The sequence below is a fragment of the Macrobrachium rosenbergii genome, chromosome 58 (assembly GCF_040412425.1).
Source record: "Macrobrachium rosenbergii isolate ZJJX-2024 chromosome 58, ASM4041242v1, whole genome shotgun sequence".
Taxonomy (NCBI): Eukaryota; Metazoa; Arthropoda; class Malacostraca; order Decapoda; family Palaemonidae; genus Macrobrachium; species Macrobrachium rosenbergii.
In genome coordinates this window covers 11,978,616-12,005,698 of record NC_089798.1, presented here as the reverse complement: position 1 = coordinate 12,005,698, position 27,083 = coordinate 11,978,616, and the positions used below count along the sequence as shown (strand labels likewise).

Genomic DNA, 27,083 nt, shown 5'->3' with positions numbered 1-27,083 from the left:
GTATTCTACATGAAATTGCACCCATTTTTATATATAAAACTTTATGTAACGACTAATATAAAACGGTGCAAACATTACAACAAAGTGACGAAAGAATTTCTGAGATGTTCAGCCGAGTTACCGCGTGCGGACGTAAGGAAAAAGTTTTTTTTAAAATTCACCATAAATCAAAATATTGTGCTAGAGACTTCCAATTTGTTGCACAATGAAGGTACATGATTTAATATTACTAGAATGTAAGAGTTTTAGCTTACAATTGCGTTTTTCGGCCATTTCGGTCGAGTCAAAGTTGACCGAAGATTGAAATTTTGGCACTGATCGTGATTTATATGAAAATATGTCCAAACTGATAAAAGCTACAACCATGGGTTGTTTTGTGCTGTATTTTACATGAAATTGCACACATTTTCATATATAAAACTTTATGTAACAGCTAATATAAAATGGTGCAAAAATTACGACAAAATGACGAAAGAATTTCTGAAATTTTCGGCAGAGTTACCGTGCGGACGTAAGGAAAAAGTTTTTTTCAAAAATTCACCATAATTCAAAATATTGTGCTAGAGACTTCCAATTTGTTGCAAAATGAAGGTAAATGATTGAATATTACTATAATGTAAGAGTTTTAGCTTACAATTGCGTTTTTCGACCATTTCGGTCAAGTCAAAGTTGACCGAAGGTTGAAATTTTTTGTAGTCGACGTACGGTACGTCCACTCGTCACCTGACAGACAATTTTAGTCGACTTACGATACATCCAGTTGGCGTTTAAGGGTTAACAGTTCAGTAATAATATGGCATTGTGAGTAGACTAGCTACGTTTTTGAGTTGACTGTTGATATGACCGACTTACATAAGACACCACTTCCTCGCAGCAGAGCTGTACAGAATGTCTTCTATGAGCCTCAACTTATACAAGTTAGATATGGGGGGCCATCTACGGTACACCTGCAGGTTTCTACGCCTGCGCTTTTATGAGAAGATCCAGGGTTTTGGAGAGATGTCAGGCAGGACATCTACAAATCGCCATCGTTGCTGGGAAACATCTGTTTGGCGAAAAGGATTTGTGAGCGCTGCATTCCAGATGGCGGTTGTGCAGTCAGAAGCCATTCAGCATAGTTGGATTGCTAGGAATTCAGGACGTGAAGGAAACCATGGGCTTGCATAGTTGCAGGCCATTCAGCATAGTTGGATCACCAAGAATGCAAGATTTCAAGTGTTGCGTTCCATAAAAGAACTGTTATTGGAATAATATCTGTGTTACAAGACATATAATCATCGTATCTAGTGCATATATTTTGTTATGATTTTGGAGTTGGCCCTTACTGAACTTTCGATTGGACAGTTATCGTCTCTGGGGGAGGACATCCAGAAGTAGGTGGTCCGAGTTCCTGTAAGTCTTGATTCTCCTTGGACAACAGGAGAACTATGTGATGACCTGTCGGTGGCTCTTAAGACAGGTGTATTTGTGCTGGCCGGTTTGCTGAGTTGGATATAAATTTGGTCAGGTGGATATAATAGGACATTGAACCGATGCGCTGGTCATGGGTTCCGTGGGATATGGAAACTGCATGAGATATTTATGAGGAACATTGAACTCTAGGGGTGACTGCCTCGCTGGAGGTGATACAGGTTCCCCCGTGGGATTCTGCCTTGTCGCCCGTGAACCCAAAATCGTGTGCGATCTCCCATGAGAAAACCTTATTTAATGCTCTGGGTGCAGAAAACGAACAGTGACATCAAAAACCTTCAAATTATGATTATTCTGCCATTTTGGGGCCATATTTCTTCCGATCTGACTGCCTCGCGCTAGTAAGCCAGTGATGAATATATTTGCTGATATATGTTTTATCCTGGTGTAGTGTTTAAAGAAACTGCCACTATGAAGATACTTTTTTAAGGCCATAGAAGTAAGTAAAAATGCACAGTGACATTTATATCTTTTCGAGACTTTAGAAGGAAAACCCCCAGTTTGGAAGCAGTGAAACTGAACGATGTCTACGTAGTGAATTTGCCCATTTGTGAATTTTTTTCTGTCTGTCTTGAATATGTACATTCATTCCAGGTTTTTAATATACTGAAATGTTTCTTTCACCAGGAATCGAACATTGTCCTGGGAGGACGGATTTTTGGAAGTGGTGTTTTTTACTCTTGCATATGATATGACTTTTATTGTGGTCATTACGACCTTATTACTTTGCTTGATGACAAGGGGATTATTCACTAGTACTGCTTAGCATAAAATAATGACTATGCTTGTTTGTGAAACAGTATTTCCTCTAGTTATGGTTTCCATAGATAGGGGGTGTGAATCACTCCATTTTATAACGGTAGCTTTTGCTGAGTTCATTTCGTTAGATTTGTCAATAAAGTCTAGTTCTGTATATCAGTGTCTCATTTCAGTAGGCATTTGTGTAAAGATAGGTTTAGGAGAGAAATTCTGACAAAAGAGAAGGGATCAAGCATCTATACATACCATATTTAAGTTTCGTTGTTAGGATACTTTTCTATAATTTATGGTGAATTTACTGAAAAAATGTCTTTCGATGATGATTATAACTATCATCAGAATCTGAGAGGTTGAATGATGGATGACGACTATAATCATCATCTGAGTCTTGTTAGAAAAATTTGCCACTTCATAGCCTACCAAGACACTAAACAAGGCTGACCATCAACCTTCAACTGCTCAGAGCACTCTAACCATAATGAAATGAAACCTTAATGCATGAGAAATAACCTATTACCCATAGAACCACTTTGTGATGCCAGGAGTTAACATGTCCTACTACACATATGAGCCACATCTGCCTGTGATATTTATTTTTTGTCTATACATTAACCCTTAAACGCCTGTTGGACGTTTTAAACGTCGTCAAAAATTGTCTTTCGAATGCCGAGTGGACGTTGCAAACGTCGACTGAAAATGCTTTTTTTAAATATTTGCGGAAAAATAATTATAGGCCTAGTTTGCGGAAGATTTCAAATCACGCGCCTTGGCGGATGCTGGGAGTTCACGGATCCAGGTGTTGTGTTGTTTTTGAGCATCACCCAGACGCGCATGCGCGAATTCCCTCCTACTCACACCAGATAGCATCAGCGTCAGACCTTGCGGGAGCGATATTTTGACGCAGACGTGTTTTGCAGAACTTTGGAGAGTGTTTGCGTATTCGTGCTGCAACAGGACGTTTGTAGATATGTCACAAAGGCATCAGGACCATGAAAGGCGCATACTGCCTGTCGGAAGTGAGCGTGTGAGGCGAGTTTTAGACTGGGATGCTGGAGAAAGACCCAGCAACCAAAGTGAATTTTAACATTCGGTCAACTTTGACTCGACCGAAATGATCGAAAAACACATCCAGAAGCCATAATTATTACAGCCGAGTAACAATCAATCATTTACCTTCATTTTGCAACAAACGGAAAGTCTCTAGCACAATATTTAGAATTTTGGTGAATTTTTTAAAAAAATTTTCCTCCGCTCATACGCGAACTCCGCTGAAAAATCCTGTCATTTCTTGCGTCAGCTTGCTGTAATTTCTTCGCCGTTTCATATTATTCGTTACATAAAGTGTTATACATCAAAATGTGCGCAATTTCATGTACAATACAACAAAAATATATCATTCCTTTAGCTCTTCACAGTGTTTTAATATTTACATCGAAATCACGATAACTGACAAAATTTTAACATTCGGTCAACTTTGACTCGACCGAAATGATCGAAAAACGCATCCGTAAGCCATAATTATTACATTCGAGTAACAATCAATCATTTACCTTCATTTTGCAACAAACGGAAAGTCTCTAGCACAATATTTAGAATTTTGGTGAATTTTTAAAAAAAAATTTTCCTCCGCTCCGCGCGCGAACTCCGCTGAAAATCCTGTCATTTCTTGTGTCAGCTTGCCGTAATTTTTTCGTCGTTTCATATTATTTGTTACATAAAGTGTTATACATCAAAATGTGCGCAATTTCATGTAGAATACAACAAAAAATATATCATTCCCTTAGCTCTTCACAGTTTTTTAATATTTACATCGAAATCACGATAACTGACAAAATTTTAACATTCGGTCAAATTTGATTCGACCGAAATGATCGAAAAACGCATCCGTAAGCCATAATTATTACATTCAAGTAACAATCAATCATTTACCTTCATTTTGCAACAAACAGAAAGTCTCTAGCACATTATTTAGATTTTTGGTGAATTTTTGAAAAAAAAAAAAAAAAAGCTCAGCTGCCAGCGTTTCTGCTGAAAATTCTGTCATTTCTTGCGTCAGCTTGCCGTAATTTTTTCGCCATTTCATATTATTCGTTACATAAAGTTTTATACATCAAAATGTGCGCAATTTCATGTAGAATACAACAAAAAATATGTCATTCCTTTAGCTCTTCACAGTTTTTTAATATTTTTGCCGAAATCACGATAACTGACAAAATTTTAACATTCGGTCAACTTTGATTCGACCGAAATGATCGAAAAACGCATCCGTAAGCCATAATTATTACATTCAAATAACAATCAATCATTTACCTTCATTTTGCAACAAACAGAAAGTCTCTAGCACATTATTTAGATTTTTGGTGAATTTTAAAAAAAAATTTTCCTTAAACTTGCAACGCTCAGACTCCGCTGAAAATCCTGTCATTTCTTGCGTCAGCTTGCCGTAATTTTTTCACCGTTTCATATTATTCGTTACATAAAGTGTTATACATCAAAATGTACAAAATTTCATGTAGAATACAACAAAAAATATGTCATTCCTTTAGCTCTTCACAGTTTTTTAATATTTTCACCGAAATCACGATAACTGACAAAATTTTAACATTCAGTCAACTTTGACTCGACCAAAATGATCGAAAAACGCATCTGTAAGCCATAATTATTACATTCGAGTAACAATCAATCATTTACCTTCATTTTGCAACAAACGGAAAGTCTCTAGCACAATATGTAGATTTTTGGTGAATTTTAAAAAAAATTTTCCTTCGCTCACAAGGACTCCGCTGAAAATCCTGTCATTTCTTGTGTCAGCTTGCCGTAATTTTTTTTCCATTTCATATTATTCGTTACATAAAGTGTTATATATCAAAATGTGCGCAATTTCATGTAGAATACAACAAAAAATATATCATTCCTTTAGCTCTTCACAGTTTTTTTATATTTACATCGAAATAACGATAAATAGAAAAAATCAACCTTCGGTCAACTTTAACTCGATCGAAATGGTTCAAAAATGCAATTGTAAGCTAAAAAACTTACAGCCTAGTAATATTCAATCAATTTCCTTCATTTTGGCACAATTGGAAAGTCTCTAGCACAATATTTTGATATTTGGTGAATTTTTGACAAAAAACTTTTTTTTACATCCGCTCGTTATGAATTCATGCATCATTTTGTGATAATATTTTCTCTGTGTTGCTTTAATCGTTTTACAATCTGTTATATACCAAAATTATCGCAATTTAGTGTACAATACAACTCAAAAAAATTAACTCATTAGCTTCAACCGTTTTCCTTACAGCGCGATTTGTATACAATTATATACGAGTTTTTTTTTTTCACTGTCATATATTCCAATATTTATATATGATAATATTTTTTTTTATTTCTGATGGTTGCATACTAAACTTCAGGCAATGAGAAAAAAAGGAGCAAAAAATGAACTCTTTAATCTTGAAAACTAAGCGCGCTGTGATTTTTTGAAAAAAACTTTTTTTCTGCTTCGGCGCTACCTCTCGGAGGCCGCCGGCATACGGGAGACGTTTTTGAAAATAGGGCTTCGGCGTTAAAGGGTTAAGCACTTGACCAACACATATAGATGCATACAGTAAGTAACTGACAAATGTAAGAAATGAGTTGGAATGGAGGTGAAGTAAAATGCTAAAAAGTGGGTAGAGTTAAGGGCTGAAGGGACTGAAAGCAACCTTTAGAAATACCTACAATGAACCATGTGAGGTGCACTGATGGAACTGTCCCCTACAGGGATCCATTGCCGTGGTATCAGCAAGACTAGATGGACGGACCTCCCAGGAACCTGCCAACAAGGAAAAAGCTCATGAAGCAGCTGCTCTTGCAAAGTCTCCTGCAGCAAACTTCCTCACAGAACAATCCAGACATCAAGAGGAGCCTTATCGAAACCCTCGAAATCTTACCAAAGCTGCTTAAGAACTGGTTGAAAGGTTGATCTTTTGCTATCTTTCAATAAAATCCACTTTCAGGTAGCTATATAATTTGTAGGGCCGCCACCTGCTCCAAATATTCATCTTCAGTAGATATGCCCTTCTCTCCTGATTTAATCACAAAAGGTCAGACAAGCTACCAAGACTATGCCACTTCCCAATCTATCATTCCAACTTTAGTGTCTACTCTGCTCAGTGAAACCCTTCATCACTTCTCAAGAGTATGAGGCTTTGACAATGAATAGCTCCAAACTTTTCCTATGTATCTGAAGACAACGCTTGTCTCCAGAAGATAATGTCCTTCTTAGACAAGTGGTTCTTCATGTGTGTGCTGAGTTGTCTGCAGCCAAAGCTGGCTAGATTAGAGTGACTGTTCAATATACCAAACCTTCTTAAACTTCAACTGCCCTTATGAAGAACATTCGAGTTCAAGACAATCCTAAATGTATGATGTCAGTTTATCCTTGCAGTGTTTACCTGTGAGACAATTGGAAAAAGAAGACAGGGTTGTTCATTCTTATCTACTCAAAGAAACAAGGGCCACCCAGGTTATGAGCTTCTACATCTAGTCTGAATGGTTTGTTTGAGTTCTGCAACTTGCCAAAATATTGCAAATTACAAACCATTACCTTTGCTTCATTCAATACCCCATGAGATTACCATGGACACTTGGTTTCCTAACCTTTTCTATCTCCATGTGATCCACTAGACTGATCAGAACTTCACTGTAGCTGAGGATCATACCTTATTGTCCTCCCTCCTAGTAGTGAGGCCAGTGGTTCCTTCCTACTGATGGGTCAAAGATCACTCAGTGGTTGATTTTCTAGCTATTCTTATTATTCCATCTTTACAGTTATCAGTCTGGAAGAATTCAACTGTGAATTAAAGCTACTTATGACATATGGGTTTGTTATGAAACAACTGAAATGACAAACTTTTTATCAGTTTTTATTTTTCATAGCTAACAAACCTGCAGTCTTAACTTTAGAATAATTCTTCTAGCGCCAGCTAGAAAACCAGTAAAAACAATTAAAAGTTGTGATGCAAGGAACTGGTGGCATCGGGGATCATCCATCTTGATGGGTGAGGAGGCTTCCAAGTTAAGACCGCAGGTTTGTTACTATCAAAAATACAAATTGATTAAAAATTTGTCATTTGTTCATATGTGGAACAAACCTGGGTCTTAACTTTAGGATAGACTGACTTTTGGTGGGAAGAAAGAAGGTCTTGAACCAACTGGAAGCTCATCACACTTGGTCTCACTTCATGGATAATTAATAGAAATCGAAGGAAGGAGATCTCAGCCTCTGACCTGTCTGATAAATGTATATCAAACAGTCAGACTGCTGGCCTAAAAATAGTGTTTACCCTTAAATGCCAACTGGACGTATCGTATGTCGACTAAAATTGTCTGTCAGGTGCTGAGTGGATGTACGGTACGTCGACTACAAAAAGTTTTTTAAATATTCACGGAAAAATAGTTATAGGCCTAGTTTGCGAAAGATTTTAAATCACGCGCCTTGAGGGATGCTGGGAGTTCACAGATCACGCTGTTGTTTTGTTTACAAGCGTTACCCAGCCGCACATGCACAAATTTCTTTCTTCTTGCACTACAGAGCATCAGCGACGCATCTCAGAAATTCTTTTGTCACTTTGTCGTAATGTTTGCACCGTTTTATGTTAGCCATTACATCAAGTTTTATATATAAAAATGTGTGCAATTTCCTGTAGAATACAACAAAAAACAACCCATGGTTGTAGCTTTTATCAATTTTGAAATATTTTCATATAAATCACAATAAGTGCCAAAATTTCAACCTTCGGTCAACTTTAACTCGACCGAAATGATCGAAAAACGCAATTGTAAGCTAAAACTCTTACTTCTAATAATATTCAATCATTAACCTTCATTTTGCAACATATTGGAAGAGTCTAGCACAATATTTTGATTTATGGTGAATTTTTGAAAAAAAACCTTTTCCTTACCTCCACGCGGTAACTTGGCCGAAAATCTCAGAAATTCTGTCGTCTCTTCGTCGTAATTTTTGCACCGTTTTATGTTAGCCGTTACATAAAGTTTTATATATGAAAATATGTGCAATTTCATTTAAAATACAACAAAAAACAACCAATGGTTATAGCTTTTATCAGTTTGGAAATATTTTCATATAAATCATGGTAAGTGCCAAAATTTCAACCTTCGGTCAACTTTGACGCGACCGAAATGCTCGAAAAACGCAATTGTAAGCTAAAACTCTTACATTCTGGTAACATTCAATCATTTACCTTCATTTTGCAATAAACCGGAAGTCTCTAACTCAATATTTTGATTTATGGTGAATTTTTTAAAAAACTTTTTCCTTACCTCTGCACGCGGTAACTCGGCCAAACATCTCAGAAATTCTTTCGTCACCTTGTTGTAATTTTCGCACCGTTTTATATTAGGCCTTACATAAAGTGCAATACATGAAAATGTGTGCAATATCAAGTAGAATACAACAAAAAATAACTTATGGTTGTAGCTTCTATCAGTTTTGAAATATTTTCATATAAATCACGATAAATAAAAAAAAATTTGACCTTTGGTCAACTTTAATTCGACCGAAATGGTCGAAAAATGCAATTGTAAGCTAAAACACTTAGTCTAGTAATATTCAATCAATTACCTTCATTTTGCAACAAACGGGAAGTCTCTAGCACAATATTTCGATTTATGGTGAATTTTAGAAAAAAAACTTGTTTTTACGTCCTCGCGTTACGAATTCATGCATCATTTTGTGATAGTATTTTCTCTATGTTGCTTTGATCGTTTTACAATTTGTTATATACCAAAATCATCGCAATTTCGTGTACAACACAACGAAAAAAAATAACTCATTAGCTTTAACCATTTTGCTCACAGCACGATTTGTATACAATTATATATGAACATTTTTTTTTCATGCTGTCATATATTCCAATATTTATATATGATATTTTTTTCATTTCTGATGGTTGCATACTAAACTTCAGGAAATGACAAAAAAAAAAGGAGCCAAAAATGAACTCTTAATCTTAAAAACTAAGCGTATTGTGATTTTTTGAAAAAAAAAAAAAATTTCCACTTCGGTGCTAACTCCCGAACGCAGCCGGCACACGACAGACACTTTTGTAAATAGAGGCTCAGCGTTTAAGGGTTAAGAGCCACTGTACAGGTGGAACTTGAAGATCTATATCTGTTCAGATAAACAAACCATGATAGCCACCAGCCTTGTTTGTTATCATTCTTCTCTCCTTGCTAAAGAGTGGAATGGATTGCTGATGCAAAGTTACATTCGTGTTGAATACCAAACTCAAACACTAAGACTGCACACGCAACTCTATCTTAACCAGTTCCAGTGTATGATGGATCAATCTTCTCACTGCCTGTTGGTAGAGAGGAAAGGGGAAAGTGAAAAGGAAAAAGACCCATCATCTCAATCATTCTGGCTTTCATACCATCATCTTAGGCAAGGTACAAATTGTCCAGCTAGGGGCACTAGATGAGCTACACAACTTTTGAGCAGCCACCACCAGACCCAATGAAAAATAGTGTCCCAGGACCTGTGGGAAATGTCCATTAGGTAGAAGGATGTGGAGTTGGTTTGACGAAGCCAAGTACCAGCCTTCAAAATCCTCTGAATAGAGAAATTCTTTTTGAATGCCAAGGAAGGGCCTAATCCCCTGATACCATGTGCTCTTGCATGCACTGTGTCAGCATTAGAAGTTAATAAAAAACTGAAGGCATGTCTAATTACCTCACATTGGCAAAAGGAGATAGTATTCTTGGACACTTTTTTTTCTTGTTCCAGCGCGTGTCTAAAAAGTCTAAGACACCCGGCCCTGAGGTGATGGGTTCTTTTTAGATAGGTACGCAGAGCCCTGACAGGACAAAGTAGCAATTCATCCAGATTGCTGTCAACAAAATCACAGAGAAGGAATTGAATCTACCATCATGAGCCAAAGGTTTTTGAGTCTTAGCTACAAATTCCGGGACAATTCGAAAGCTACTGACCCCCAACCCCTCGTACACTTAACATTAGCAGCCAGACTATGGAGTTCGCTGACTCTCTTCAGTGAAGCTAAGGACAGCAAAAAACTGTCTTAAGGATCAGGTTTCTATCCGAAGAATGTTGCAAAGGTTCAAATGGAGCACAAGTAAGACTACTTAGCACCAGAGTCAGGTCCCAGGAAGGAGGCTTAAGCTCTCTTGAAGAACAAGATTGTTCAAAGCTTTTGAGCAGCATTGACATTTCCCAAGAGGAGGACAGGTCTACATTTTTATTCCCAAGGCAGCCCTGTAATCTTTGATGCCAGACACAGAAAGATGTTTTTCTGATCTAATGAAAACAAGGATATCAGCTATCTGTTGAACAGAAGTTCCGACTGAAGAAAAGCCCTGCCGACGACACCAATCACAGTAGACAGCCCATTTATCCTGGTATAAGGCCGAGGAAGACTGCCTGAGATAGTCTGACATTTCTGTAACTGCTCTGAGAGAAAAGCCTCTTGCTCATACAAGATATTTGATAGTCTCCAGCTGTGAAGATAGGGACTGTGCTGACCGATGATACCTCTCTATGTGAGGTTGGCAAAGGAGGTTGTGACAAACCAGAATTTCCCTCAGAACAGCTGTTAGCAGAGAAAGCAGATCTGGGAACCATTCTGCATGAGACCACAACGGAGCTACCAGGTCATCCTGAGATTCTGTGAAATCATCACTCTGTTCAAGACCTGACAGGTCAGGCAAAAGAGAGGAAAGGTATAGACTTCCAGACTGTCCCATGGATGCTGCAGGGCATCCTCTGCCAAGGAGAAGGGATCTGGAACCATAGACCTCTAGTTTCCTGTTGAACCTTCTTGCAAACAGGTCTATCATTGGTCTTCCCCACAGGTGGAAAAGCCTGTCCGCTATCTTTTGATGTAGAGACCACTCTGTCCCTAGGACCTGATTCTGATGACTTAGTTTGTCTGTCACCATGTTCCTCTTGCCTGGAATAAACCTTAAAAGGTGAATTCCCTGAGAATGAGCCCATGTTGACACCAGTGTGAAAACTCTTGTGAACACTAGAGGAGATGTTGTAAACCCGAAGCATGACACTTTGAACTGAAAGACCAGTTCTCCAAAACTGAAGTGAAGAAACATCAGGGAGGAGGGATGGATTAGAATCTGCAAGTAAGTGTCCTTCAAATCTATCGAGAGCATGAAGTTGTTGCTCCTGACAGCTGCTAGGACTGTTCGAGGTGTTTCCATCTTGAACCAAATCTTCCTGATGAACAGATTCATGGTCGATAGATCTATCACTGGTCTCCAATCGCCTGTGGCTTTGGGGATCAGGAAGACCCTGTTAGTTAGTTATAAATGATTTGTTTAACCAGACCTCTGAACTCTTTTATTGTTCTTCTCGGGCTGGGAAAAGAATGGGGGAAAGAGTACATAAAAAAATTAAGTAGTTAACTAAATAAATAAATAATAAAAAAAAGGGGGGGGAATTAGAAAAAAAAATCGAGAAAAAAATAGAGAGAAAAAAAAGGGGGAAGATTATATTTTACTTATCAGTTTAATTTTGTTTAAGAAGAGAATGATATTATTAATTGAAAAATTATTACCTTCTGCTAGAATATCCTTTATTGATTTATTTTGTAAATAAGTCTTTCTTTCATGATGCCATCTGGGACAGTCAATCAAGATGTGTTTGATTGTTACTGGGATGTTACATCTTTCACAAGTTATTGGGTTTGTGTGCGGAGTTGACATCAGATGACCATGTGTGAGTCTGGAGTGTCCTATTCTGAGTCTTGTTAAAATAACCTTATTGATTCCTTGCTTTTGGGTAGAAGAATGCCACTTTTTAACTTCGTTCTTAATTTGTTTTAGTTTGTTTTGTGGGGGTATATTTGTCCAATCATTTTGCCAATCCCTATAAATTAAGGGTTTAACTGATGCTAGCCAGTCTGATATGGGGGCTTTCATAGTAGTTGGGGGACTGTACAAGCCAATTTTGCAGCTTTATCTGCTTTCTCATTACCCTCAATGCCTACATGGGCTGGGATCCAACAAATTTGAATTTGAAGGCCGTTTGTAATTAACTGATGTATTTCCGTTGTATATTTTGGACAAGGTGATTATTTGATTTAAATGATCCTATTGCTTCAATTGCACTTCTTGAGTCGCTCAATATGAGTGCTGAAGGAATTCCTTTTTGTTATAATCTTGAGAGCAAATTGTATGGCTGTTAATTCTGCTGTAAATACTGATGATATTAGAGGAAGGCCCATTTGGATAGTTTTATCACTTGAATAGGCTGATGAGCTCACTCCAGCTTCATTTTTGGATCCATCTGTGTAGATTATGAAGGGATTACCCTTCCGTCTTATGTGTTCCATGGCATGTTGATGGTACATTTCTGTGTTGGACATATATTTCTTTGAAAGATATGATAAATATGTGCATAGTTTTGCCCTTTTTAGTGTCCATGGTGTGACCAGATTTATTTCTTGGGTAAATTTGGGTATCATGTTATGTAAATTCAATAGATGATTAGTTTTTTTAGTAAATGAGTTTTGATTTGGGTTATTATTTGTATTTTGATTGAGAAATTTATTTGATGCAGGAGATGTGCCTGCTTGAAGGGATAAGCCTCTTCTTAAAGTAATTAGATCTCTGTAATATTTTACAGGCAGCTGGCCTGCCTCTGCTAGGATAGAGACAGTTGGAGATGAGCGGAAGGCTCCTGTACATATACGTACTCCTCGTGATGTAAAGCATCTAGAGATTTTAAAGTTGTTTCTGAGGCAGTTGAATAAATTGGACAGCTATAATTTATAATTGATAGTACTGTTGCATTGTATAACATTAACATTGTGTCTCGTCCTGCACCCCATTTGGTGTGTGAGATTTTCTTTAATAAAGTAAGGGCTTTAGATCCTTTGGCTTTGATATATTTGACATGATCTTTCCAATTTAAATGTTGGTCAAAAATTATACCCAAATATTTAACATTATTGCACATGTTTACCTCTTCATTATAAACATATAACTTAATGGTTTGTTGTTTCAACCATCTTTTGTCTTTGTAGAAGACAATGCCATTTGTTTTATTTACCGACAACTTGAAGCCTACGGAATTGGTCCAAGTGGTTATATTTTTTGTTGCTATATTAAGTATTCTTTGAGCATGTCTCAAAGAATAACTTGAATAATAAATTACAAAATCATCCACATACAAACTATTTTGTACACCCTCAGGCAGGTTCATAGTAATGTCATCTATAGCCAGGGCAAATAAGATGCAGCTCAGAACACTGCCTTGGGGGATACCCTCCTCTTGTACATAGCAATTTTCTATGCATACTTGAAATGTACGATTTGTTAGAAAATTATTGATAAATATTGGAAGGTGACCTCGAATATTGGACCTGTGGAGTTTGTGCATAATATTGTATCTCCATGTGGTATCATATGCTTTTTCTATATCAAAGAAAATAGCCACTGTCAGCTTTTTCTTTTCAAATCCTTTTTTAATATGATCTTCTATTTGAGTTAACGGGTCTAGTGTAGATCTACCAGCTAGGGGAGGGATGTTTGACCCCTTCCATCGCTCCTTTTTCCATCATTTTCCTCACTCCCTCTTGAAGAGCTAGAAATTTCAGAGAGCCCTGGGCATACGTCAGCTGAAGGAGAGGTAGATCGGAGAGAGGAGGAGCAAAGCGAGTTTAAAAGGGCCTTTGCTAAGGGCTTTCTTAGGTACTGATTGAGCAGGTTGACTGGGTCTGCTTGTAGACGCTACACCTGAAGCTTTCTTGGGAGAAGGTTATGGTCTGGTTCTTGAGATGACAGAGCAAGAAGGTCTGGAAGACTTTGAAACTGCCAGATGAATGAGCCTATCATTGTTATTAGCCCGATGTCTATCGACAGCAATGTCAAGTTGATCTTTACGGAAGAGATATTAGGAGTTCAGAATATCCCCATTTCTAAAAGCTTACAAAGAGTCAGTGCTAATGAAACAAGAAACCTTGGCGAGGGCTGCATCCCTTCTCTTTAGGAGTAGGTTTGCCCAAAGGTTAGCATTAAGGTGAGTAAGGTACGAGGTGGCCTTAGCACCCAATCTAACATACGAGGCACCATCCTCGGAATTTTCAAAAGCAGAAGGAGAGATTTTCACTACCACTGTCCACCACATATCAATCCAAGAGGCTGTCTGGAAAGCTGGCAAGGCAGCAGCCTCCAAAGTGGAAGACTCTTGATGAGTGTAGGCAGGATTTCCTGCCTTAACCTGATCCAAAGTCAGCCCTGGCGCTAAATGCACCAAATCTGGGTTGATCTGTCTAGACATTAAAGCTATATTAGTCATCATATAAAATCTTTTATGGTGAGTGAGTGGAGGAGGAAGAAGCTTGAGTGATCTGCTAGACCTTAAAGAATGATCTCGACCTAAGATTAGAGAATTCACATTAGCCAGGACTGACTCTGCATGGTTAGAGCAAGGCAACTCAATAGATGTCCTAGGATCCTTCTTAGGGCCTAATAAGGCTTCTATGCCTGTGGGAGCAATTGCAGATGTTGACGCAGCTTCACTGGATAAGTTGTTGAACTCACAAATCAGCCCAGCAACTTCAGCATAAATAGTAATAAGTTCTTAGTTTTCTAAATCATCTGTATCCTGGCCACGAAGATCTCTGTCATTCCGTTCAGTGGTATTTGTAGTTTAACACTGGGGCATATGACCTATCTGGTTCTAAAACTTTTTCTTGGGATTAGCATGCCCTTAGCTGAAGAGGGAAGCCTAGCCTGAGCTACCTCCCAATCATAGGGATGAGCTGTAGTTTTCCTAACCTCGTATGACGGACGTGCATCCCTCCACGACCAGGCAGGACTAGCGTCATGTCCATGGCCATCCAAATCCGAATGTTGGCCACGGTCCTTCCCAGGAGATCAAGAAAGAGAACAGTGACGCAAAGATGACGTACTAGTCTGCAGCTCGAGAATAATGACGCAAAGTTGACGTACTAGTCTGCAGCTCCAACCTAACTAGAGATGTAGCATGGACATTCCCATCTTCATGTACGTATCTATCATTGTGTGCATGTGAATCGGAGTGATGAACCTGTACTCTCTTGGGAGAGGGTGAGGAGTGATCCTCTGACGGACTTTTGCTGGGATGAGAACTCGTAGGACTTGCTGAGCAACACAGTCTTTCAGAACAGACGTGTGAACCCAAGCGTGCTGACATGTCCCTTACCAGAGAACTAGAACGAGGAGAGCAATGGGGAGAAAAGGGTTGTTGGAGAGCGCATGTACGCGAACGTGTTGAAATCTAGACATGTGAAGGGGAATAGTTAAGTATACCTTAGTTTAACCAGACCACTGAGCTGATTAACAGCTCTCCTAGGGCTGGCCTGAAGGATCAGACTTATTTTACGTGGCTAAGAACCAATTGGTTATCTAGCAATGGGACCTACAGCTTATTGTGGAATCCGAACTATATTATACCAAAAAATGAATCATGTGAAGGCACTGTGTGAACCAGAGGAAAGAGCTTTACTACTCCTGCACTCAGGATCTCTCGATGGGAGCCTTGTCAGCCTTCCTATGAACTTGAGCAGGACAAATGTGGGAAGGCGAAAACTCTGTAGACCTCTTCTTGGGCAGTACTTCATGAGGTCGGGAGACAGATGGACATGACACACCAGTATCAGGAACACGTTCATGAACAGGAGAAACATGGGCATGATAGGAAGATGACGGAAAAACAGCAATATTCTTGTGGTTGTTCCGGAGAGGATCAGCGACGCAGTCCTTAATCCTTCAACGTCTGGTGATGAAGAAGGAGAGGGGAAGGTCTATGCCGTATCTTCTTCAAACAACAGCTTGAAGGAACAAATCTGGAGGAGCAGAAGCAGACGTGTTTACCGTATCAAATGTCAGGGGTAACTGAGAAGTTACAGGAACTGAGGAGCCAGGTACAGGAGGGAGAGCCGCTGAACCGAAAGCTGTCATGGCGGTTGAGCTGGTAACCCAAGAAGAAGTTGCGTAACCAGCAGACAACCCAAGATGATGCAGAGGGTAGACTGAGAGACAATGACATGAACCATGAACCGTAGAGCCTGACCCAGTCAGGCGATGGGCAGGTGGACTGGGAACTGCCATGGTGGTCGAAACAGTCATATGCGCAGACGAAGTGGGATAACAGGCCATCTAAGGTTGGAACCCCTGTAAGGCCTAAGGAAGCCCAAATGCTCGCCAACTTCTGCGCCTCCGAACCTGAAACAGTAGAAAAAGATGGCGTGGCCTCCACCCTACTGGGGGGACCCCCTGAGAAAGCAGAGGTAGGCAAAGGAATAAAATCTCCTGACTCTCTCCCAATACTTCCGAGGGCGGGGCCATGGAAGAATGGGAAGGGGTAAAACCTTATGAAGAAGGAGAATCAACTGGAGGAAGACCAGACAAGGGAGAGGGGAAAACAAAGGGGAGCTTGGGAGGCATCCATTGAAGGAGGAGAGAACCCTTCCCAAGATGGCGCCTTTGACTTCCTCCTATGTTGCCTCTTCTTGGCAAACTTCCTACATTGCTGAGGAGACTAGGAACAACACTCACTACAAGGATTAGTAACATTACAAGCATTAGACCTGCATTTACTGCCATTAGAACAAGGGTCAGTCTCAAAAGGAAGGAAGGAAGCGGGAGTACGGGTAGTTAGCTACTCCAGGGCATTTCCTCTGATGCTTAGGCTTAGATGAGGTTTAAGTTTGCATAATTAAACCAAAGCACACACACACACAAAACACATATAGCACTATTTCACAAACAAATTCAAACCAGGAAATGGGCAAAAGAAGGAAAACACCAGGTTTCGGGAGGAAGGGCAGCACACATCCTACCAGTAAGGCGGTAAAGAAGAAACTGAATACATCATGAGGTGAAGAGAAGTTGGAAGCAGCCTCCTTACCCATTGAGATGGATGATCCCTGATGCCACCGATTCCTGGCATCACAATTTTTAATTGTTTTTACTGGTTTTGCAGCTGGCGCTGGAAGAATTATCCTAAGGTTAAGACCCAGGTTTGTTCCACGTATGAACAATGACATTTATCAAGTAACCAGTTAACCATGCCTTTCCAGGTGAATAAAACTATATGGCTTGTTATTAAATAAACAAATACTCAGAGAACAAGGAATCATAAAAGGACAATAATCATATTTTAAAACTTACAGATGACCTCGGTGGCGTACTTGGCATTGATGCAGGCGGACGCTGTGTTGTAATAGGGGCTGGAGGCCGAGGGGTTGGAGCTTGTATCATGGGTGGCCTTGGTGGAGCTGGCTGCTGAGGTGCAGGTGGTTTTGCAGTTTGTCCTGGTGAAGGACCCAATATACCAGTATTGGTCACTGGTACAGGCCCTGTTGGCCCAGGTGGAACAGGTGGACCAGGAGGGACAGGAGGTACTGGTGGACCAGCAGGACTAGGCCCGGTTCCTGTAAAGCCTGATGGTGGAGCACTTAAAGGAATAGGACCCTGAGGTCTTGGAGGAAAGGAGGCAGGTGGAGGAGGAACAACAACAGATGCTTTTATTCCAGGGGGTCCCAAAACCGGCACCGTCCCTACACTTGGTGAAGGCCCTGCTATACGTGTTGGAGGTGCAGACACAACTGGGGCAACAGGAGCAGCTGGCGTTAACTGAAAGAAATAAAATTACATGAAACCAACTAATCTCTCAGCTCTACTGAATAAACTAATAAACTATAACTTCATATACTTCCCACAGTTTCATTTGATTTTATGAAATTAAAGTGGTCAAGCCAAGTGCTCTGACACTTTCAGCCATTCAGTGCTAAGACAGTGAAAAGTGAGGGTTGGAGTGGCTGGACAGCAAAACAGAGATCCAGAAAATAAAGAACATGTAGTGCAAAATTTTAAAGGTGGAGCTAATAGCAAACCAAAGTTGCACTAAGAAGGAATAGTTGGAGAGGTTAAAAGCAAATTTGAAGAAAAGAAGAGGGAATGACTGTAAAATGAAGACTACAAAGTAGGTGCAACTCGTGGATGGGATGCTACAAACACCTTCTAGTGTCAAGGGATATATTCCTAGGGCAAAGCACGCACAATTATATTGGTATACAGCTCAGCCAGAGTAACAATATTAAATACAATTGATATTACAAGTACAAGTTGCATAAATTCATGTTACCCCAAATTAGTCAAGTATACAGTATGTATACCTTAGATTAAACATAGTGTGAAAAGCATCTGCAAGCTATACTATATTATTTATAAAGCTAGATTATTCTATCTTTGGCATTTTATATTGGTTTCTAGGGGGCACTGAATAAATTACTGCATCACTAGTAAATAAAATAATGCTATCCCTTATGGGTGTATTTTAATATTAATTATTCTTAACCAAAACCTTGTTGTATAAAAAAATATATATGAAATAATATTCAGAAATTTTCCAGGTGATAACATAATGAGAGTGGAAAAGCTGAAACAATTTTATTATTATTATTATTATTATTATTATTATTATTATTATTATTATTATTATTATTATTATTATTATTATTATTATTATTATAATTTGGCAGCAGACCCTCTTTTAAACAGGTTCTATTGAATATTATTGCTGCTTCAGCTGCATTTATTTTGTAGAAGACTTTTTCTATTTTCCTTATGCGGACTTCTCTTCAGTGGAGTGCGTGCTAACAGAAAACGCCTATATTTGTCATTTCCCCATGAAATGACAAATATAGGCGAGCTGTTAGCACGCACCTCCACTGAAGAGAAGTCCGCAATAAGGAAAATAGAAAAAGTCTTCTACAAAATAAATGCAGCTGAAGTAGCAATAATATTCAATAGAACCTAGTATTATTATTATTATTATTATTATTATTATTTAGATGAACCCACTTCATATGGAACAAGCCCACAGGGGCCATTGACTTGAAATTCAAGCTCCCAAAGAATATGGCATTCATTAGGAAGAAGTAAGAGAAAGTAAGGGGAAATACAGAAAGACGAGATCTCGCTTATCAAAAAAGAAAAAATTAATTAATTAATAGACAGATAAAAATGTATTAAAATGCAAGGAGAATAGTGTTAGGGTAATAACACAATGCATCTTCGCTTGAACTTTCTAAGTTCCAATTGCATGACAACCTCAGGGAGACTGTTCCACAGTCCAATGGTGTGGTGTGAGGAATAAAGGACCCATGGAACTGATAAGTTCTACAGTGAGGCACATTTACTGCATATTGGTGCTGCTGTTCAGCAAATCTAGTTGCTCTCGGCAGGAGAAGGGGATTATGGATCAACTAAGAATGTGAAAGATCTCCGTTAAAATACAACTTGTGAAAAATTGACAAACAAGAGACCATCTGTCAATGATCCATTCTATAAGAGATAAATCTAAAACAAGTTGCACTGATTTTATCACTGTTATTATAAATATATGAGGCATTTTGCACAATACCTAGCTTTTGTGCAGCATTTGCTAAAACTTTCATTAGATGTTTCTCAAAAGTATGATGTGAGTCAAAAGTCACACCTAGAATAGTTATAAGCTTCAGACTCATTCTGCAGAGTCCCACTGACCTGGGGGGGAGGATGGGGTGGAAAATCTGTATGAGATCTGCTGATCAACAGGGTTTTCGTTTTACTGGAGTTCAGCCTCATATCTCACCGACTACACCATTTACTAATCTGCTCCATGTCCCTATTGAGACTGCGGCAATAAGTGGAGACTTTACGACAAAAGTGTAGCATCATTGGCATACTGAATGATCTTGTTTTCCAGGCCAACAACCATGTCACTTCTATTCACTAAAAATAACAGTAGGCCAAGAACACTGCCCTGTGGAACTCCAGACATGATTGGTCTTGGTTTGCTAAAGACCCCATCAACAGCAACTCATTACTGCTTACCTGTAAGGAAATCTTGAAGTAAACCTAAAACATATCCACCTACTCCAAAATTCTGAAGCTTATGGTGATACACATAGAAGTCATCAAAGAACTACTGCAATTGTACTGGGAGGGACATGCTGAATCAAAAGACAATTGTTTAAAGTTGATAAGGAGGGAAAGAATAAAGACAGAGATGATCAGCACATAAAAAATGTGGAAAATGAAGAATGACAATATAAAAGAAGTATACAAAAGGTGTCAGCAAATATCACCATCACCCCCAATGCTGCCTGACACATACGGCATCTGTGAATTTCTGCCATTCTTGTCTTTCCTGTGCCTTTTCCTTCACAAATCTTCAATAGTTTCCAGTCTCCCTTGTCATACAGTGAATCATCTATATAAACTTTCAGAGATGAGAATGTCCTAGTCTATTTATATGTTTCAATAAGTGCAAAATTCAAAACTGGGACACAATTTAAAATCTAGCAGCAGCACATAAGGTTAGTTCATGTCTCTACTGCTTGGTGGTGTGTGGGATCCCATGCTTTCAGTAAACGTTTACAGTGGTCACGAATTGGCTGTTTCAACAAGTGTCTGTGCTCTTCAGCTTAGTTACTCTTTGTTCAAATACTGTGCCATGGATTTTAACCTCACAACTGCATGATGTCATGTTTTAAATTTAATGCAAAAGCAATGGCAATGGAGCTAGTGGTGCTAGGAAGCATCAGGAATAAGGTTAAAACTAGAGAGTGAGTAGAATGAAGAAAGATGGTCAAAGCTGCCCATTCGCACCACTCGATACGACACTGGTAAGCAGCAAGATCAGCTGATGGAAAACAATGAAAAAGAAAAGAAAAAGATCTTTCAGCTACTGGTTGTTAAAATTCTCACAATATCGATATACAAAATACAACTCTTAAAAGCATTTTCTTCTGTACAAATAGCCCTACACAGATGTTTTTTTATCAGGGTTAATGAATTACACTGTAAACGCAGTGAAAGCAGGCAGATAGAATGGGAGATTATGAGAGAAATGTGGACATCCGTTATGTAACAGAACTGAATTGACCATTTCTTAGAAAGTGAAAGAGAATACAGTACACCCCCGTATTCGCGGGGGATGAATACCGCAATCCCCCGCAAATAGCTAAAATCTGAGAATGCTTAAAACCCCTCTAAAACACTTAGAACTGCCTATTTTAATAGTTTAAACACAAGAAAAACCCCCTAAAAATGCTTATACCCGAGTATTTTAATAGCTTTATCAAAAAAAGTGCATTTAGTCACGAAAATATGAAAATACAGGTACAGTAATTAGTAAATATTTCTCGGTGAAAATACCGCGAATGGGCGAATCTTCCGCGAATAATGGTTAGATACATTCCTCAGAGAAATCTGTGAATACGTGAGTCCGCAAATCATGAGAACACGAATACGGGGGGTTTATTGTACTATAAAGGGGTTCAGAAAGGATGCATCTATGAACTGCCATATGCAGATGAATTTGCACTTATATCTAAATGAAAGGAAGATATCTCAAAAACTTTAAAAGATGGAAGAACATTATGTACAGAGGACTGAAACCAAATAAACAATACTAAGCCTATGGTGACTGAAAATGAAATGAAAAGACCCACATATATAACAAGATGCAATATTTGTGCAACAGATGCTCAGGATTGAAAGAGTAAGGGATTTTAGATTTTTTACACCTTCACTGGTGAGAGCAAATGGGTATGAGGTGGAAGTGAACAAAGTGATGCCTTTAGAAGAAGTAGAAAATTACCCTGGTGACATACTTGATTGTGAAAATGTTACTAGGACAGCAATGAGAAGAATAAAAACAGTAAAAGTGAGGTAGAGACGTCACTGGACTACTAGTAAATAAGAGCACCCTATCAGCAAACAAGACTAAATATTTATAATGTGTACACAAGGCTTGTAATTCCCTACCTTCATGTAGGAAAACTTCTCTAAATTAAATCTTGTCCTCCACATTAAAAAAGCTTCCATTGTAGCTACTTTGAGTTTACTAATATGCTATGAGTTGCAATACCATGAAACTTAGTAATGTGCTGCTGCCAAGTTCATGCCATGGATGTTTATAGCTACCTTGCATTTCAACCATTCATGGCCCAATTCTTAAAGTTTATTAACATATAAAATTGAATAGTCAAAAGATGAAAAAATAAACTAATGGAATAACTCAGGTCTATGTGTTGAAGGCTTAAGAAAAGCAAGGCATCAGCTGGGTGAAGTGATTTCTGTGACCAATAAACAATGAGTCAATGAAACATTTTTACAATGCATTAAAGTTTAAGTGCACAAAATTGAGCATAGCTAGTATTCACTGACAACTGGAAATCTGTGGAATATAAAACAGGTTTTGACAGGAAAAACCTACTTTTGGCAGCTGCTGCGAGTCCTCAAATGAGTTACACTTTCATGGTCCTCTCAGTGCTCCCTAAGATAGACCAACCAATCTCAAAGAATTCGCTTACACCTGGACCAGCGATCAAGTTCCCAAAGATATATGATGTAAACTTCAACAAATTTTAAAAACTGCCCTCCAATAGCTGGCAATGCTGCGCAGCCTCAAGAATACATTGGTAACACTGCTGATGCTCAGACTGACTGGAAAATGGTTTTGGAGGGTGGGGTCAGATGGCTGGGAGGAGGATGGGGAAGAGGTATTGGATGAATGAAGAGGGCTAAGTAGACCTGACTTGAGACAGCCTGTTTGGTTTTGGTTTTTATGTTTATGATACAGCAATTCACATTCTGTTAAAGGATATGTGCAATGCAGTACTCAGATTTTCTCATTACTTATTTTTTCAAACCAAAATATGAATGCAGTGCTGTGCGTAGGCTACGAGAGGGAACGAATGAATGAATGTAGAATTTAGGCCAAAGGCCAAGCACTGGGACCTATGAGGTTATTCAGCACTGAGACGGAAATTGACAGTGAAAGGTTTAAAAGGTGTAACAGGAGGAAAACCTCACAGCTGCACTATGAATAGTGTTAGGAGAGGGTGGAAAGTAAGATGGAAGAAAGAGAATATGAAAGGAGGTACACTAAAAGAAACAAATGTGGTTGCAGCTAGGGGCTGGAGGGACGCTGCAAAGAACCTTAAGTAATGCGGTGCACTGAGGGCACTAACCCCCTTAAGGGGTGAGAGAGAGAGAGAGAGAGAGAGAGAGAGAGAGAGAGAGAGAGAGAGAGAGAGAGAGAGAGAGAGCTGAGGTATGTTTGCATCAAAGTCTCAGCACAGTAACACACACACATACTTAACTTTTTATCTATATTTTATGCTACAGTATTCTCGTTTATATTTTTACTGTATTTTCACATTTTTTATTCTTTCAAACCAAAACATAAATATGTAGGGTACATATGTATGCACACACTCATTCCCTGCCGTCGGGGAACTTGCTACAGCCTGTTAAGTTTCGTGTTTCCTGCGTATGAAATTTGGATTTTAAATATTTTTACGGTGATTAGAGACGAAACAACAACAGTGATAAATGTTACATTCTCTTGTGTACTGTTTCTTGTGTGTGATAATCACAGTCAACTAAACTTGTAATAAAGTATGGCACAGTAAATCAGACAAAGCAAAAAACATGGCAACACGTATGCTCACACTCATTTGACGGCGTTGTGAACATCCTGGTTTTAGTTTCGTGTTTTTGTGTTTATGGTACAGTAATTGATATTACACTAAAGGATATGTACAATACTGTACACATTATATATATAGAGAGAGAGAGATTATTATATACACCTTAGTTTTACCAGACCACTGAGCTGATTAACAGCTCTCCTAGGGCTGGCCCAAAGGATTAGACTTACTTTACGTGGCTAAGAACCAATTGGTTACTTAGCAACAGGACCTACAGCTTATTGTGGAATCCGAAACACATTATAGCGAGAAATGAATTTCTATCACCAGAAATAATTTCCTCTAACTCTTCATCAGCCGGCCGGGGGAATTGAACTCCGGCCCATCGAGTGACAGTCTGAAGCTCTACTGACTTAGCCAACGAAGGGCTGGAGAGAGAGAGAGAGAGAGAGAGAGAGAGAGAGAGAGAGAGAGAGAGAGAGAGAGAGAGAGAGAGAGAAAAACTGAGGCATGTTTACATTAAAGCCTAATACAGTACAGTAAACTCCCTGTATTCGTGGTCTCATGATTTGTGGACTCACCTATTTGCGGGTTTCTCTATGGAACATATATACTATGCATTATTTGCTGAAAATTCACCCATTCACAGTATTTTTCACTGAGAAATATTCACTAATTACTGTATTTTCATCTCATTTTCTTGACTAAATGCACTTTTTGTGCTAAAACTATTGAAATACTCAGGTAGTGCTCGAGTTACGATAATTTACCTTATGATAATTCGATTTTGCAATGGGGTAAACAATTAATACTGATACGACAATATTTATAAAATATTTTTTTCCTGTGGGCACAGGCAGGAGCATACACTCAGGCAGTGAGAGAGACAAAATTACAATACACCAACTTCTTTTCCTCCATCTCTTTATCCCATCTTCTAGTTAAAATTGTAAAAGAGAATGATAAAAGTATTGTTAGTAATGTCATACTCTTGCGTAAATGCGTACAGCCATGAACAACCGACCGAGAAACTGTTGTTTCGCTTATCAACAAATCGGATAACAACAACCGTTTTGCTTGTATTTCAACCATTGTATGGCCCGAGTTCGAGCCTCCGGCCAGCTGATGAAGAGTTAGAGGAATTTATTTCTGGTGATGGAAATTCATTTCTCGCTATAATGTGGTTCGGATTCCACAATAAGCTGTAGGTCCTGTTGCTAAGTAACCAATTGGTTCTTAGCCACATAAAATAAGTCTAATCCTTTGGGCCAGAGCCCTAGGAGAGCTATTAATCAGCTCAGTGGTCTGGTAAAACTAAGATATACCTAACTTTTTTTTCAACCATCGTATGGTAATACACAGTTACCGTAGGTTATAGTACAAATGACATTAAATAGAATAGGACCGGTATATTTTTACATTATACCCTTATTCAGTATGGATAAAAGATCGGCAAAGAAATGTGCTGCTAAATTTAAGCTGAAAGTTGCAGCTGAAGCAGAGAAAAGAATGTTCAAGCTGCTAATGACTATAAATTATCGTGCATCGGCAACATGGAAGAAAGTTGACTGTAATTAAAATTGGAGAGAAATTATTTTAATGAAAACTACTGGGCATGAAGGAACACATTACAGGCAGCCCGGTTTACGACGGGGGTTCCGTTTTTACGCTGCATCGTAAACGGACAAACGTCGTAAACCGAAAAACTGTTGAAAACTGTAAAAAATCCTAAGAAAACCTTACTTTTAATGTTTCAGGTGTATTGAAAATGATGTAAACTGTATTTTTATTGAGTTTTTCATTAAAAAAAATTCAAATTTTGATTATTCTGCCGTTTTGGAGCCATATTTCTTCTGTCAGATCGGCATACGATGCGTTGTAGCCCCGGAACATGCGTTGTAAACCGAGAAATAATTTCTGATGATTATATTAAAATAGGCGGTTCTAATTGTTTTTAAAAGGGCTCTAAATACTCACAGGTTTTAGCTATTGGTTGGGGGGTAAACATCACCCACAAATACGGGGGTTTACTGTACTGTAACACAAACACACCCCCACATTATTTTATTTATATTTTACGCTATAGTATTATCGTTTATATTTTTACTGCGTTTTCTAATTTTTTTCTAGTTTTAGAAACCAAATTATAAATTCAATCAAGTCCATAAGGTACAGACATATGCACACCCTCATTCCACGCTGTTGGTGAACTTGGTACAACCTGTTTGGTTTTGCCTTGCCTACATATGAAATACGCATTTTAAATATTTTTACCGTGATTAGAGATGAAACATAAACAGTGTTAAAATAGTCTCTTGTGTACTGTTATGTGCGTTAATCATACTTAGAATCAACTAAACTTGTAACAAAAATGATGCAGGAAATCAAGCAAAGCAAAAAGTAAATTGTAAGGTGTACATACATTGTAGTATATATCAGCAAACAAACGAATCAAGAAACAGCTGTTTTGATTTTGAGGGATTTTACTTCAACAAAGTATGTTAATTTACCTTTGTATACCCGCTTTACATTTATGTAATTCCATTAATACACTTAATACATTCGTTTCTTGTAGCAACTAAAAAATTATTTTCCTAATTCTTCTGGTAGTAGGCTCAACCAGCTGATGCTGAGAACATAAACATTATAAATGGCAGGACAATTATTTATATATATATATATTATGATGAAAATATATCAACATAATAATACAGTATAAGTGGATTCTGTAAGTAAAATAACAGTTTCAAACACCTGGGGTAGCCTAGGTCTATAGTTCACACACAGTCTACACATTTTTATCTCCTGTATGGTAATACAATATGGTAACAATTGTTAAGAAAGTTGCTGTATAAAAACACATTAATGGTCACAAAACCAAGGTAAGCTGTGAGTAAACACAGGAAGGCTATATGCCTATTGAACTGTGTAATTTACTAAGGAGAGAAAAAAATAGGGGTTGCAATCAGTAGTCCGGAACAATCAGTAATCCGGCACAAATTTCGGCTACAGTTATTTCTGATGTTTCTGCACTAATTTTCAAATTTCCCGGGTCGCTGCGGTAACTTGCTCGCCGGCCGCTTTGATTTGGTGGCGCTGTGTGCTACATCGACAAACTGGAGGTGTTTGTAAACGCAGGTATGCTTTTGCTGTTCCATTTTTTACATTTACTATTGTCTTTTGACCTACGCTAAGGTATATCGTATAGGCTACATATACGGTAGCCTAGCCTACATTATACTGAACTCTATTCACATATTAACAGCATTATACAAACATCAACATAACGAATGTGCATCTTTTTCATGGATTTTGTAAAAAGTTATGCTTTACTACATTGTATCCAAT

At 38.4% G+C, this 27,083-nt stretch overlaps 1 protein-coding gene across 4 annotated transcripts in view; it reads right to left on the bottom strand.

Moving 5' to 3' along the window:
* Sf3b2 (splicing factor 3b subunit 2) overlaps positions 1–27,083 on the bottom strand; it is a 286,261-nt gene that overhangs the window by 103,517 nt on the left and 155,661 nt on the right. For all 4 annotated transcript variants that reach the window (XM_067102041.1, XM_067102039.1, XM_067102042.1 and 1 more), the window contains exon 4: positions 17,419–17,883. In XM_067102041.1, the coding sequence (XP_066958142.1) occupies positions 17,419–17,883 (465 nt within the window). The remainder of the gene's footprint in view (positions 1–17,418; positions 17,884–27,083) is intronic.